Genomic DNA, 16,710 nt, shown 5'->3' with positions numbered 1-16,710 from the left:
ACAGAGATCTCCATATATGGGCATAAAATGGACGCTTAGAGACAGATAACTCCATATATGGGCATAAATGGACACGCGCAAACAGATGGTCAAAACGGATCCTCTGACAACAGGTATAATGGCGTTTGCATTAAAGAGCGGGCGGGCATTCATTCCCTATTTACATTGTTCCCGAGTTGGCCAGGTCGCCGACTAGACGCTCCGCCGGCCGAGCTTCTAGTATTTACAATTGGCTTAAAGCCGCAGCCCACTTCAAGCAACGGACATGAAGCCTCCAAGCAACGGACATGAAGCCTCCACAAAACGGACATGTTTGAAGCCTATACTCACACAGGCACTGAGAGAGAGAGAGAGAGAGAGAGAGAGAGAGAGAGGGAAGGGGAGGGAAGGGGAGAGGAGCGGGGCAGTGTATCGAATTACATTTACAACAGAGAGGGAGGGCTGTGTCACACACACACACACACACACACACACACACACACACACACACACACACACAAAATAGCTAATAGTTAGCTCACAACTTTCCACTTTTCTCTTTCACCTCAATCGCAGTAACATCCGTATACACCACGTCATCGCATCACCAATAGGTTTTTTTTTTTTTTTTTCAAAACTTTTTTTTCCAAATTTTTTTTTCTCAAAAAAAAATTTTTTTCTCAATTTTTTTTTCTTCTCAAAAAACTTTAAAAAAAAAAAAAAAAAAAAAAAAAAATTCTCAAAAAACTTTTTTTTTCCTCTTCTCAAAAAACTTTTTTTTACTGAAAAAACTTTTTTTTCTCAAAAAACTTTTTTTTTCTCAAAAAAAACATATTTGGCCATTACACACACCACACTGCCGCAAAAATAGTATAAAACAATACATCAGATCGTGGCCACCCTGTACCTCTGGGGTTTGTTTTCGACGAATATCTACTCCTATAGACGCAACGCGACAACCTAGAGGGGAGGCCGGCGTAGCCGGCCGACCTTCTAGTAATATATAATTTGCCATCTCCGTCTCTATGAGAGCCCAGACATGCTTAAAAACATATTCTTATCGTTCTGCCTCTGACTCTGTCCCTCTCTCTCTTTCACACACACACATCATGCACACAAACACGCACACACGCAACGCACTCACACTTCTGCTTCGTTCTATCTCCCTCTCTCTCGGGAGTGTGATGTTAAGCGGCAGTACGCAATTACAACTATCCAAACCGATGGCAATAATTGTTTTGGGATTATTGCGTTTATGAAAAGGCTTTGGGGGTTATAATGGAGGATTCTGATTACCGAAAAGTTTGAATTACTTCGAAACGAATTCTCTTTTACTTTGGATTGAATAGATTACGGTAGGGTGTAATCTTCTTCTTGTGCTCAGAAATTATTTTACTGTTTGGCAAATATTACGTACTGTGTAGAGACCTGAAATGAACTTGACCAGGGCGCAGATCTGTACTTGACATGGTCGATTGGCCGCGTATAAGACAAGACAAGATAAGTAGCACCAGCCCCGGGTATCAGAATTGTCTGGACGATTGCTCTGCGATTAATTAATGGATCGGCCAACCGGCTGACCAGTGGTGTAACTTCATTACTCAGTGACTCAGTCAGTCAGAGACATTTGCATTTAACCAAAAAGCTGTTAAAAGCTATGGTCAAATTCAGCATTTAATGCTCGGAGCCTCAAAGTTTCTTGGAACTTCAAACTGGTGGTAGTTACTCCATTTAAAAGTACATTTCATGCAGGCTCAAAACCTGATATTGTCAATTTGATGATTCTGTGGCATTGTAAAAAAAAAGGGGGTTCTTTACTGTCTTTCTTTGTTATTTATGAAAGGTTCCAGACAGAGTTGGGCTATGACTTCCTGGAGATCCATGATGGGCCCAACCTCCTGTCTCCTCTGATTGGCTCCTTCAATGGATCCCAGGTGCCTCAGTTCCTGTTCAGCAGTAGCAACTTCCTGTATCTGCTGTTTACCACTGACAACAGTCGCTCAAATGCTGGCTTCAAGATATTATATGAAAGTAAGTAACAGAACAACTTCATACTATAAACACGTCAACGGTCCTTTCTAAAATGTAACTTTACAACTTACAACAAGCATGCTGCGGATAAAGTGGTTAATAAACACAGTCAATCAGCTATCAATCAAACCATAACATGTGGTTAACATGCATTTCTTTAATTAAATTGTTAAATTACAATATAAATGTCAAATATTTCAGACAGTCTAACTTTCCCAAAAGAAAATACATGTACAGTATTTAACACAGTCTGATCACAAGCAGCAGGGATAAACCATATCCCTACCAGCAGTGGTGTAAAGTAACTAAGTACATTTACTTAAGTACAGTACTTAAGTACAATTTTGAGGTATTTGTACTTTACTTGAGTATTTCCAATTTCCAATACTTTTACTTCTACTCCAATACAATCTCAGAGGCAAATGTTACTCCACTAGAGTTATTTGAAAACTTTAGTTATTAGTTACTTTGCAGGTATAAATTATAATATTATAAAACATACATTTAACTACTTTAGCCCTATTTTATACCTAGGCTACTTGAAAATAGCCGATCTACAAGCTCACAATAATTGTGTACATTCCGAACCTTTACTTGTAACAGAGTATTTCTATATTGCAGTATTGATACTTTAATTTAAGTAAAACATTGGGTACTTTTTCCACCACTGCCTACCAGTGCTGAGGGGGATATAAAATCAGTGGCATGGATAATCCTGCCCCCCCCCCCCCCAGCAAATCAAACCCACGTACACTGAAAACATACACCACGAACACAATATACATGCCGTCCCTATCTGTGTCCCTGTAAATCCCTTATCATAGTAGGCACCACGGTGATAAGCGGTGTAGTCTTTTTAAGTCATAAAACTACAACACTACGTCATTACTCGGGGTAAAGAGCTATCCACCGCGAACCCCGACACTTGCCTGACTGCGAGCGCCAGACATCTCACACTACGTTTCACTTCGGGATGAGAGTCTGAAATTGAGGGCAGACATTCTATTTCGGCGGGGGGGGGGGCTAAAGCCTATTGACGTCACACACACACACACACACATACACACACACACACACACACACACGCGACGGCGACGTGGCGTGACATTGCAAAAATACGTTATTTCTCATAACATATTATATGTCTGCATGTTTACGTTAGTGCAAAATGGTATTAAAACGTGAAGAAACGGCACTATTTCATAGTTTATTAAAATAATACGAGTCGAGTCTGACTCCGCCATGACAGTTTTCACGGACCAATCAGAGTCCACTAGACTCTCACGTGGGCAGAGGACACCAATCAGAGTCCACGAGCGAGTCTCACGTGAGCTCAAGAGCTCTGTTTGGAGGGGGCTGGGACCGGAGCAGCCACACCATGTGCCCCAAGCATACAACCCTGATTGGCCCATTCAATGCGCCCGCTCTTTGGGCGCTTTCGAAATAGATTAAAAGGTGTGCAGCTTCAGTCCACACTACACACCACCCACCAGCAGGGGGTGGTGATGTGCGGACTGAAGTGTCAGGCTACCCCGACACATCTCTCTGTTTTTACTATCAGACAGATCGGCCCATCACCCCGTTCACTGATTGGTCGATCTAGACCAGTCAGTCACAGTGATAGGACTTCACCGTGACTGACTATGATGCTGGCCTCCACTTGTTTTCTCACTTTAGGTGGATAGCTTATCACCTACAATTTGCGGTGATAGGCTCTTCACCGCAGACTCTGATAAGGGCTTAAGCGTTGAATAAGTAAATTGCATTTTACTGTAATAGACATCTGAGAGGGCTTTGTTTTTCTGATCAAGGCGTAACAGTGGACAGCTACTCGTGCTTGGACCCAGGCATCCCGGTCAACGGCATTCGGTACGGGCAGGACTTCTCCATCGGCTCCACGGTGTCGTTTGGGTGTGACTCTGGCTACAGACTCAGCCACGAGGAGCCGCTCGTCTGTGAGAAGAACCATTGGTGGAGCCATCCATTGCCCACGTGTGATGGTACGTGACTTTGACTATATAAACTCAGTTATATATACTGTAAAACTGTGGTTCCCAAAGCACACTGCTGTAATGTAAAAAAGAAATATTTGACTACGTTCAACCTGTTGTCCCTATTTTAGACATGTCATATTGTAAGATAGGTGAAAATGATTAAAATTATTACCGCAAGACTCCCTAAATAGGGAGATAAGCGACCGTCAGGTTGCATACAAAACTTTAGAAGGCAATGGTAGCAAATCAGTGTGTGCAAAGTTTGGCATGGATAAGGGGCAACAGTGGCAAAAGTGTGACGTGACGTGTGACAGACTGACCGTGACATGTGACAGACTGACAGCCGGTGGAGGTGCATTGTGAACGTATAGTTTGACTATTTGCTATTAACACAATGGAAGCCAAGGTTTCTAACATTTCTAGCTGTTGCTGCTGCCGTCGTTCACTTACGCTTTAATTTTGAAGAGCCTTGGAAGCTTTGTGCGTGTGTACGTGAGTGTCCACTGACGATTGAGGAAGATAATCCATTTGTTTGCAAACGCTCGCGAAACTAAAATCCAAACTGGGGCCGACCATCGCGGTAAAGTGTCGCCGTGAAAACAGACAGATCTCTGCTTCCCTGGCGTTCTTTGCACCTTATTCATAGATAAAGCTGTTTTTATCTTTCAGCCTAGAATGGAAGTGTATGCAGCCTAGATCCTCCATTTTGTTTCTCTGCGAGCCACGGTATGACGTATGGACCAGGGTCTTTCACAGGGTACACAGGACGGATGCAGCTGCACGTAACCAAAGGCGCATTTCCACTGCAGGGCCAACCCAGAACTAGAACCTGAACTTTCCAGAACCAAGAACTTTCAAGAACCTGTGAAGTTCCAGAACCAAGTTCTGCTTTTGTTTCCATATAACCAGACCCAACCGGGAAGCTCAACTGGTCAGCCTGATTTGGCTGAGACAAAATAGCTGGTCATTTGAACAGCACATTCGGGAAACTAAAATCTAAAATAACAGCTCTATGTAAGAAATACGTCTTTAGTTACTACTTTCTGGATATTAAAATGAAGAAAATAAAAAACAATAGAACGTTCAAACAAGCTGCTAACTGTACTGAGCTGGTACGCTGCTTTTGCTCTAGGGAGAAAAAAAGCGTGTCTCTCTCACACACACACACGCACGCACACGCACACACACACACACACACCGGCTGCTGAGTGCTGACTCGAGTCACCAATGGACGGAGGAATGTAGAAATGCTTATCTCCACTGTTTTAGTTTGTTGTCGGTCTATCGACGTACATTTTCTTTATTTTTGCTTGGCACCGTGTCTGCCTGCTTGTGCACTCGTCACTCGACGCCCATTTCAGAAAGACGACACGACGGCGACGGAATTTGTTTGAAAATCCTTTCATTTAGTAGAACGGATGCTTCTAGCTCCTTCTGGATATTTTCTTCTCCCGCCCAGACACAAATAAAAGAGCCTGTATCATCACACTTGACCAAAGTGTCGTGGCTGTCGTCTGACGTTCGTCCATAGTGTTTCTGTCTGTCGGAATAGGATTTTAAAAATGACGCTGTTGTGTTGTGAGAGATTTCTCCTCGGTGTCGTTACCTCCGCTCGACCAATCGAGAGCAGGAGCGCTGCTAGCCCCGCCCATAGGTTCTCAGAACTCAAGTTTAGTTCTACATCAGGAGCAGGGCTGAAAAAAGGTTCCAGGGGGTTCCAGGAACCTTGTCTGGAACCGGGCCGTTCGCAATGGAAACACAACCAGAACCAAAAAAATAGGTTCTGGTTCCTGAAAGTTCTGGTTCCACCTTGCAGTGGAAAAGCGCCTCAAGTTAACCCTTTGTCTCGTTGAGGGACGAGACAACTTCGTTTTGGCACAGTGACCTCCAGTGGCCGTATCTCGTTACTGAACGAGTTTGGCCCCCAAGTTGTTAATATACTGTAGGTGACTTGCCCATTGTTGTGCCTTGGACACAAAAAGCAAAACTGCAAAGTACAGCTTGTCACTGGTGCAGACAGTTAAGACAGTCCTTGTGCTTTGAAAGCGTACGGATGCCAGCAGCCCTTTAGGTTTGAGACCTGCTACAATGTCTCCCCCACAGCTCTTTTCTCTGTATCAATCAACAAAATATAATAAAGACTACATAAATAAATAGCATCCGAGAGAGAGAGAGAGAGATAGAGAGATATACACACACAGAGGGTATAAAGCTTTTGGAACAAATCACAGCATTGTAGATACATTTTAGATAGTATAAGAAACATTAAAGACTCAGATGGTTTGTAGTGCTTAGGGTGGTTGTGTTCCAGTCTCTAGCCTTCTTTTATCACAACAGTTCACAAATCTTGCCCACCATTACCCACCATTGGCTGGCTTATTGTGTGGGTGAATTAGGCCCCTTGTTGTCCAGCTATAGGATGTGATTTGATGCAATGCAAGAAAGAGTACGGACTAGCCAACATCATGGAGCTGTGGTGTTGGACTTTGTGGGTTCCTTTAGGGGGGTCTAAATTGAACCATACAAGTCTGTAACTCAGACAGTGTACAAATGGAACCAAATGAACCCTGACGGGTCCATTTGGTTCCATTTGTACACTGCCAGAGTTAAGGGGACACCTTGAAATGTTGAAGTTTGAGAAACACTGATTCCAGTCCATACTGTACATGGGCATATCTGTGCACACCAGTGGTATAAGTACATTTACTTAAGTACTGTAATTAAGTACAGTTTTGAGGTATTTGTATTTTACTTGAGTATTTCCAGTTTTTCAGTACTTTTACTTCTACTCCACTACATCTCAGAGGCAAATATTGTACTTTTACTCCACTACATTTATTTGAAAACTTTAGGTACTTGTTACTTTGCAGATATAAATGATTATATTATAAAACATACATTAATCCACTTTAGCCCTATTTTATACCTAGGCTATTTGAAAATAGCTGATCTACAAGCTCACAACGTGTCGCATCGCAACGCGTTGTGAGCTTGTAGATCTGCTATTTTCAAACATTTTGTACTTTTACTTTTGGTACTTTATTTTGATCCCAATACTTTTGCACTTTTAAGCCCTTTGCACACAGGACAGTTGCGTTTTTTTCGTTTGCGGCATGAATAAAACGCATTGGATTTGGTGTGCAAGGCTGTGCGGAATCGGCGCTGCGGATCCAAAAAGTAGTCATAAAAGGAGTGATGAGTTTTTTACCGCATGCGACAAGACGCACGAATCGAACTGGTTTCGATCGAGAAAAAAACGCACGGCGGCAACCACTCGTCGCACGGCTAATTCGGAGCCGGTGTGCATGAGGTCATAGAGAATCATTGTTTTCTTTTCAAAAAATTATATTGTCCGTTTTATCCGTGCGGTTAAACGCGCCTGTGTGCAAAGGGCTTTACTCAAGTACATTTTTAATTACAGACTTTCACTTGTAACGGAGCATTTCTATATTGCAGTATTGATACTTTTACTTAAGTAAAGCATCTGAGTACTTTTTCCACCACTGGTGCACACACAGACACGGCCCGCCCACCCGCCACAACTTGACTTCATATAGCACTGTAGATATAGATATAGATATAACATACACCGTATACGTATACGGTTTAGATCAGAAACACATTGAATGCCAGGAACAATAAAGCAGAAGCAAAGCGTGCCGACGTGAGAACTGCTCTGGATGTTAGACTGCACCTGTCATCTGTTCGGTGTGTGCGCGTACATTTGATGTGGCTTTCCAGCGCTATATAAAAAGAACCTCTTTCACCGTGTGAAAGGAATCGCTGATGCAGTCACTGATCGTCACTGGGCATCTTGTACAGAGAGCAAACCACTGGTGCACACACACACACACACACACGCACGCACGCGCGCACACACACACACACACACACACACACACACACACACACACACACAAACACACACACAGAAAGCACCAAGCTATTTGCAGTGAAGGCTGCTATGGCTGACAGGAGGTGATTTGAAGAGAAGATTAGAGATCTGTCTGTGTGTGTGCCTGCCTCCAAGCGTGTGTGTGTGTGTGTGTGTGTGTGTGTGTGTGTGTGTGTGTGTATGTGTGTGTGTGTGTGTGTGTGTGTGTGTGTGTGTGTGTGTGTGCGTGTGCGTGTGCACGTGCGCGTGCATGAGCGAGACACGCTGTGAGTGTGATTATGTGCGCACGCACGCTTGTACCCATTCGCACCTATATGTGCAGCAGTACATGTGTGCCTGGTGTGCACATATTCCTACGTGTCTGCGTTGCTTGCATGTGTGCGTTGTGTGTGTGTGTGCGTGTGTGTGCGTGCGTGCGTGCGTGTGTGTGTGTGTGTGCGCGCATCAGTGTACCTCCTGTCACCTCCCCTCCTCTGTGAAGCATAAAAACAGGGAGGTCTGCAGTGGGCGCATCGAGGGCCAGCGCTGGCTGTCACCTCGGCTCTGTCCTAACCACAATCAAATCACACACAGGGCCACAGAGCACGAGTGTGTGTGTGTGTGTGTGTGTGTGTGTGTGTGTGTGTGTGTGTGTGTGTGTGTGTGTGTGTGTGTGTGTGTGTGTGTGTGTGTGTGTGTGTGTGTGTGTGTGTGTGTGTGTGTGTGTGTGTGTTTGTGTGCGTGCGTGCGTGTGTATGGGTGAGTGGGCACCGGGATGGAGAAGCCGATGTCACTTCCCCTCTCTCTCACACTCCTCTTTCCCCTTTCTTGCCCTCCACCCCCTCCCTTTTCCAATCAGGACATGATCAGGGAGTACTAGAGAGGGACACACGCACGCACGCGCACACACACACACACACGCACGCACGTACGCACGCACGCGCAGGAAGGAGGGAAAGAGAGAGGTGGTAGAAGTGTAACAGGAATGAGGGCATAAGTAGTAGGTGCGGAGATGAGGATGTGTTTGTCAGCTTGTTCCCCCCCCCCATCTCTTGTTAGGGAGATTTGAATTCAGTTCAGTCTGAGCAGTGGCTTCCTCTGACGAGGTGGTTAGAAAAGAAAAGGAAAGAAAAGCCGCTGGATCCTTTGTTGCCTATTTTATTATAACCTGAATCCCCCATATATATGTATATGTCCTCATTCAGCACACTGCAGAGAGAGAGAGAGAAAGAGAGGGAGAGAGAGAGAGAGAGAGAGAGAGAGAGAGAGAGAGAGAGAGAGAGGCATACAGATAGAGAGAGACAGCCATAGATGAATTTGGTCCCTCAGATTTCCGACAAAGATCAGCGTTGTGCATTAAAAGGCATTCTCTGCCTGGCAGAGAAAACGCTGCTCTTAATAATTGATTGCCTTCTTGCTGCATGTGGTGTTGTGTGCAATGCGTGCATGTGTTGTGTGCTAGGGTGAATCGGCAGTAAAAAAAAATTCTGATTGTGCTATCACAAAACATTATCAGCATTAATTCAATGCAAAAGAAACACTTCATAAAAGTTTGAGAGATTTTTAATTATTATTTTTTTACCCTTGACCCAGTGCTCAATGTAACCTTAAAGGAGTAGTTCACCCCCAATATGACTTTTTTCTATTGATTACTCATGCCATGGAGACAATAATATATTTCTTTTGATTCCGGATGGGGAGCCGAATGCTTTTGGGTCCCCTTTCGGAATCAATCATTTTGGGGGTGAACTACTCCTTTAAGGGGACTTTGTACTCTAAAGGGTAAAAAAGTAATAATGACTTTAAAAGTTCAAGCGTCTTGTAATTGGTCCCCCTTACAGTCGGTAACCGGGACCAATTACAAGAGACATCAGAGAGCCACCTGGCATTACATGCAAGCATTATGCATATTCTAGTTTATAATTACAACAGATTTTTGCCCATATTTAGCTGGGGGCCCGATGTCAACTTTATGACTGTGGCACCCACAAGTACTGATTCTTAATTTGGGCTCCTGGGGAATACCAAAGTACTGCTGGTCTTCATTCTAACTATCTAATCAAGGACCCATTTGGACTTGGGACATCAGCTAAATGCACTTAACCACATGGTACACCGTTGAAAACTAGCCCCAGTGTGTCTTCACGGTGCTGGTAACCAGTGCTCCTATTTCAACACAGGTACTTCACTTCACAAAAAGAAAAGGAAAGGAAAAGGCTGTTGAATTATGTATAGAAGCTTCAGGGGAGATCCCCAGGCCCGGTTCCTAGGCCCATTGTGGTTTGAATATCCTCTTATGGCTTAATTGGTCTCTAATTCCAAAACTTGAAGTAAAAACTTTGTTCACATAAAACAAAAAGCTCTCAGAGGACAACTGGAGGACAGCTACTTTCTAGTGGTTGCATTAGCATCAAACTCATAGCGTACTATCAAGGAAAACCTTTGTTGTTTTTCTTGCTTTAGAGTCAAAACTATTTTATTTGTTCTTTAAACAAACAATTAAAAGTTTTGAGTTGGCTCTTTATTTATGCTGGAACACCTTGAATGGAAAGCCCATCTTTCCCAGAGTATCTCCAAAATGACAGCGCACTTTTCTAACAGATACCAGTCAGGAGGATTCGAGAAACATGGTACACTACAACCAGCGGATGAATTGGTGTACTAGTCAAGCCATTTCTTTTAAAAAGACAGTCGGTGGTCCATGTTTCTGTTCCTCGTTGAGATATATAGTTCCAAAAAGCTATGGAAGGTGAAGGCGAGAGTAGAGGACAGTATATCTGCTATTGTTGCTGCTTTTGAAGAACATTCACCTATAGATAATGCCAAGAATTGGGACACCGGGTTGAAATTGGTCTGTCTGTGGATTTTATAAATATATAAATATTTGGAAAAATGATTAGCAAGAGCTTGTGACTAAATAATTACTACTACTTTTTTCCATTCCCTCATAGTAACTGGACATTCCGTACAAGGTTTCCGAATGACAGCAATGACGCTCCTTGTGTGCACCCCCACATGTTCCGTTTTGTGCGGTTATTGCCCAGCGTTTATTGCACTGACTACACATACACATACACATACACATACACATACACATACACATACACATACACATACACATACAGTCATACACATACTGTACACTGATCATCATGTTCAGGTTCCGGGACCCAACATTGGCCAGGTTATTGTAATGGTTAGATAGGCCCTCTCCATCTCCCCATCTCTCCCTAACAACGACAGTAATGGGTGTTGGTAGCAGATATACCCATGGGTGTCTCCATAATTCTCCCCTTTGCAAATCCCGCCCATTCTGCCCTGTTACTATGGTGGTACAGATGACCCTGGGCAGATTGTTTTTATAGTGGCAGTGAATGGGGGGAGAGGGTATTTTCATTGCCTCATTATTGCAATTTAAAGTACCAAAGGAAAAACATCTAGGTGATATTAATAAAAAGGGAAGACAAAGGTACAGTAGTTACATTGCAAAACAGGGGGTTTCCCCGAAAATATATGTTTGAATTTGTTTAATCCCAGTGGGACAGAATCACCATTGCAGATTCTTTTATAGTGGAAGTGGATGGGATTTTTCTTTTTTTCATAGCCTCATTACAGCTATATAAAGTACCCAAAAAAACACATCTACGTGATATTAATAAAAAGGGAAGAAAAAGGTACAGTAATTACATAGCAAAACAGTAGTTTTCCCCCAAAAATATATGTTTTAATTAGTTTAATCCTCTGGATCAGAGAGAGAATAGAAATAGAAAGAGAAAGCGCAGTGCATCTTGGGTAGGAAGATGACAGCCAGATTATAGTTCTCCTCACATAATAGGCTGGCTTTCGTAATTCTGCCCATTTAAAATACTAGAAGCTGGGCCGCCCTTCGGGCGGCCCAGCGTCTAGTCGGTGACCTGGCCAACTCGGGAAGGATGTAAATAGGGAATGAATGCCCCGCCCTTTAATGCAAACCCCATTATACCTGTTGTCATAGGACCCGTTTTGACCATCTGTTTGCCTGTGTCCATTTATGCCCATATATGGAGATATCTGTATCTGTCTGTCTGTCGGCGTCCATTTTATGTCCATATATGGAGATCACTGCAGATATAGTTCTGAGTCCATTTTATGCCCATATGCCCATATATGGAGATATCTGTCTATTTGCGTCCATTTTATGCCCATATATGGAGATCTCTGTATCTGTCTGTCTGTGTCCCTTTATGCCCGTATATGGAGATATCTGTTTATCTGCGTCCATTTTATGCCCATATATGAGATCTCTGTCGCTTTTTGTTTGTTTCTTCTTTAAGCAGAATACACAGCCTGCTTATTTATGCCCATATATGGAGATCTCTGTATCTGTCTGTCTGTGTCCCTTTATGCCCGTATATGGAGATATCTGTTTATCTGCGTCCATTTTATGCCCATATATGAGATCTCTGTCGCTTTTTGTTTGTTTCTTCTTTAAGCAGAATACACAGCCTGCTTAAATCTGCATCATTCAAGTCATCCTCCCAGTCCCACGCTTTGTCGCTTGTCTTATGTTTGTCTTTGTCTCTTTTATTTTCTTTTTTGGAGCGGACCCCATGAATGCCCCACCCTTTAATGCAAACCCCAATATACCTGTTGTCATAGGACCCGTTTTGACCATCTGTTAGCCTTTGTCCCCACCCTTTAATGCAAACCCCAATATACCTGTTGTCATAGGACCCGTTTTGACCATCTGTTTGCCTTTGTCCCCTTATGCCCATATATGGAGATCTCTGCACACACAGTACCGGTTGACCATCTGTTAGCCTTTGTCCCCACCCTTTAATGCAAACCCCAATATACCTGTTGTCATAGGACCCGTTTTGACCATCTGTTTGCCTTTGTCCCCTTATGCCCATATATGGAGATCTCTGCACACACAGTACCGGTTGCGGAAAACTCTGATGTCAGACATCAGCTCCCCATTCGGGGATTCATTTTATGCCCATATCTGGAGAACGCGCGTGCCGGTGGGAAGAACGGTTCTCGAGATTCACATACATACATACACATTCACAGAGATTTTTTGTTGACTCATGGGCCGCCCTTCGGGCGGCCCAGCGTCTAGTCGGCGACCTGGCCAACTCGGGAACGATGTAAATAGAGAATGAATGCCCCGCCCTTTAATGCAAACCCCATTATACCTGTTGTCATAGGACCTGTTTTGACCATCTGTTTGCCTGTGTCCATTTATGCCCATATATGGAGATATCTGTATCTGTCTGTCTGTCGGCGTCCATTTTATGTCCATATATGGAGATCACTGCAGATATAGTTCTGGGTCCATTTTATGCCCATATGCCCATATATGGAGATATCTGTCTATTTGCGTCCATTTTATGCCTGCCCCACCCTTTAATGCAAACCCCAATATACCTGTTGTCATAGGACCCGTTTTGACCATCTGTTAGCCTTTGTCCCCACCCTTTAATGCAAACCCCAATATACCTGTTGTCATAGGACCCGTTTTGACCATCTGTTTGCCTTCTGTTAGCCTTTGTCCCCACCCTTTAATGCAAACCCCAATATACCTGTTGTCATGTTGTCATAGGACCCGTTTTGACCATCTGTTTGCCTTCTGTTAGCCTTTGTCCCCACCCTTTAATGCAAACCCCAATATATGGAGATCTCTGCACACACAGTACCGGTTGCGGAAAACTCTGATGTCAGACATCAGCTCCGCATTCGGGGATTCATTTTATGCCCATATCTGGAGAACGCGCGTGCCGGTGGGAAGAACGGTTCTCGAGATTCACATACATACATACACATTCACAGAGATTTTTTGTTGACTCCTGGCGTACGTGATGTCAGAGCCTTTTATGAAGTGATGTCACAATGAGTCAGCGATTGTGCCGATTTCCTCAGGAACAGCCTGATGTTAACAATCAGCTCCGCGTAAGGAGATTCCGAACGTTTCGCGCCGCTTCGGGAAAACCGCATGCCGAGTCGGGCCGAGGCCCGGCACTGCACTCCGCGCCGCAGCGGGGAACGCACTTGCCGAATCTGAAGCCGGTGGGACGAACGGTTCTCGAGATACGCGGATTACAAACAAACAAACAGACAGACAGACAGAGATTTGTCGCATTTATAGATAGATATGTACCCAATCGTAACTCTTAGTTACATTGATAAGGTCCATGTGAACTAGTTTGTTGAAGCTTATTCATTATATTGAGCGAAATCGCGATCACCTCGCGCGGCCGTACTAGACGCACGCCGTGTCGCGCAGTGCGGACCGTTCTTGAAAGCCTGAAGCAACATTCTCCACTGCACAAACTCCACCCCCGATAGCAAAAAGTGAATGGTTTTTTCTGGTTGGCCTGTCAGGGAGTCTCAGGGACCAATCAGAAGGCTGACAAACGGTGGATTATGTGGGTAGGCTACGCTACATGCATACATTTTTATGTCTTCATGCAGTGGTGTAAAGTAACTAACTTTTACTTTACTTTACTAGAGTACTTTTACTTCTATTCTATTACATCTCAGATACAAATATTGTACTTTTACTCCACTACAATTATTTGAACACTTTAGTTACTAGTTACTTTATAGATTTTGATTATTACTACAAAACACACTTTAATTAACCACTTCAGCCCTATACATGTACATTTTGGCCATTTGAAAATAGCCGATCTACAAGCTCACAATGTGATCCGATGCAACGTATTGTGAGCTTGTAGATCTGCTATTTTCAAACGATTTTCATACATTTGAAAACTTGAAATGGGACATTTTGCAAAATGAGTACTTTCACTTTTGGTACTTAACTTTTTCAGTGCCAGATGTTGTTATTTATTATTGGGTTTTGTGCCAGCAAAAGCACCTTACCTTTGCGATGTTATAGACAAAGATGTATTATTATTTTTTTCATTATTATTTTTTTATTTTCTCCTTAAAGAGGTGTACCGTGGCTCTACCAGCAGTAGAGGGCAGCCTCATGCAAGAATTAATGTGAAAATGGCCCCAGTAGGTTCCTGTTCGTCAAGGCAGCTCAGTCGCTACAGAGCAATAGATCCAGAGGAAATCACATGGAAGTGTTTTGTTACTCCATTGATGCTAACGTCCAGTGGGTTTTTGAGAGTACTTTTACGGGAGCTGTCTCAACGGTACACACCCGACCCCTCATCAGTTTACAGACATCAAACCAAGGTACAAAAGAACGAGCCAAAGAACGTACTATAGAGGGTATGCACGTCCACTGGGACCTGCCCCCCTAATCTAGACTGAGTGGCAAAATATTGAGCAGCATGGAGCATTGGAGTTTGGAAGTGCTAGTTGCAAATCACTCACGGTCCTGCATACCACCTGTTTCTAAATTGCCCATAATGCAGGAGGCAACAGGATATTCTGTTGTTGAAAACGAGCGCTTCCAAACTCTGACACTTGGAAAATGCACAGAATGTCTTGACAGAAAGTAGCTCATAACATGCCTATGGTGGATTTTTATGAAACAAAAACTTTGCAGATAGAAAGAGGATAATTCAAGCTTTCAGTACAGTCGCAATGTTGGTGACTTAAACTTTGTTTAATACTATCAGATAGGACTTTTCTGTTTGGATGTATGGGCTGTCAATGGCAGAAATTAGTTTTTTGCCACTCAGTATGCGTTTCCACATAACTTCCAGCAACAGTGATGTCACGCGCATACCCTCTATTGGCATCGCGCCGCCGGGAAAAATGGGGCGAACGGGAACGTTCAAAGCGTTGATAGAGTTAAAGTACATTTTAGTCAAGTTGATTTTGAATTCCGGACGTCTACTTGCAACAGAGTATTTCCCATATTGCAGTATTGATACTTTTACTTACGTAAAAAATGTGAGTACCTTTTTTCCAACACTGCCCCCTCATCTTTTCTCACACTCTCCCTTAACCTGTCTTGCCTCTCTGTCTCTCTGCATGCATGTCTGTGCCTCCCTGCAGCCCTGTGTGGAGGTGATGTCAGAGGGCCCTGGGGGACTATCCTGAGTCCAGGCTTTCCAGACAGCTACCCTTCATCCCTCAACTGCACCTGGACTGTGGAGGTCAGCCACGGGAAAGGTAGGACACGTGTACAGATTCACACACGCAACCCCCCTTCAACATACAGTACATTCCTTAATGTATGTATAGTGCACATATGCACGCACCCTAGGTCAGGGGTTTTCAAAGTGGGTGACGGGGCACCATGGGGTGCCGTGATGCCAGTCCAGGGGTGCCGCGAGATAATTTGATAATAGCCTATTTGGAATTCATCTCACTACAGCAATATCACTTCACTATGCTATGGGGTTATCTTTGTGCCATAATTAATTCGTATTCGTACTTTTCCTTTTTTTTACTCGTAAACAAATTAACACATCTGGTGCCAACCCCGAGTTTCCCGAGTTTGTATTGATACCAACGCTGTGCCAACCCCGAGTTTCCCGAGTTTGGGCCGTTTTTGAAAAAAATATATATATATTTTTTCAAAAAAAAAAAATTCAAATTTTTTTTTTGGACCTCCAGAAATGTATTAGGCATGATCGCGATCGCGAAATTGCATGTTTAACCCCCATACCAACCCATTCTTTCAAACATGGCAGCCATGTTTGTTTACATCTGAAGAAAACATAATGGCCCATAAATCATGAATGCCTGAACGGATTTCCAAGCGGATTTTTTTGTTTGAAAGCTGTGAACAGCATCTACACACGTGGTGCATCATCTAGGCATGGGCGTGCACTTTTTACACAATTGCACAATTACATGGAAGTCTATGGTAACCATGGCAACGCGAGACATTGAAGAGAAAAAATCATTGCAACATAAGTGTTA

At 43.5% G+C, this 16,710-nt stretch overlaps 1 protein-coding gene across 1 annotated transcript in view; it reads left to right on the top strand.

Annotated features, from left to right (window-relative positions):
- The window catches only part of csmd3b (CUB and Sushi multiple domains 3b), a gene marked incomplete at both ends in the record, with an annotated part of 797,030 nt that overhangs the window by 603,219 nt on the left and 177,101 nt on the right, over positions 1 to 16,710 (top strand). Inside the window, 3 exon segments of the mRNA XM_080735998.1 lie at positions 1,823 to 2,010; positions 3,822 to 4,010; positions 15,838 to 15,954. Coding sequence (XP_080592124.1) covers positions 1,823 to 2,010; positions 3,822 to 4,010; positions 15,838 to 15,954 — 494 coding nt within the window.

This window comes from Nannobrachium achirus, assembly GCF_963921795.1.
Source record: "Nannobrachium achirus genome assembly, chromosome: 10".
Classification (NCBI taxonomy): Eukaryota; Metazoa; Chordata; class Actinopteri; order Myctophiformes; family Myctophidae; genus Nannobrachium; species Nannobrachium achirus.
Note: the sequence above shows the minus strand (reverse complement) of the source record. Positions and strands in the feature narration are given on the sequence as shown.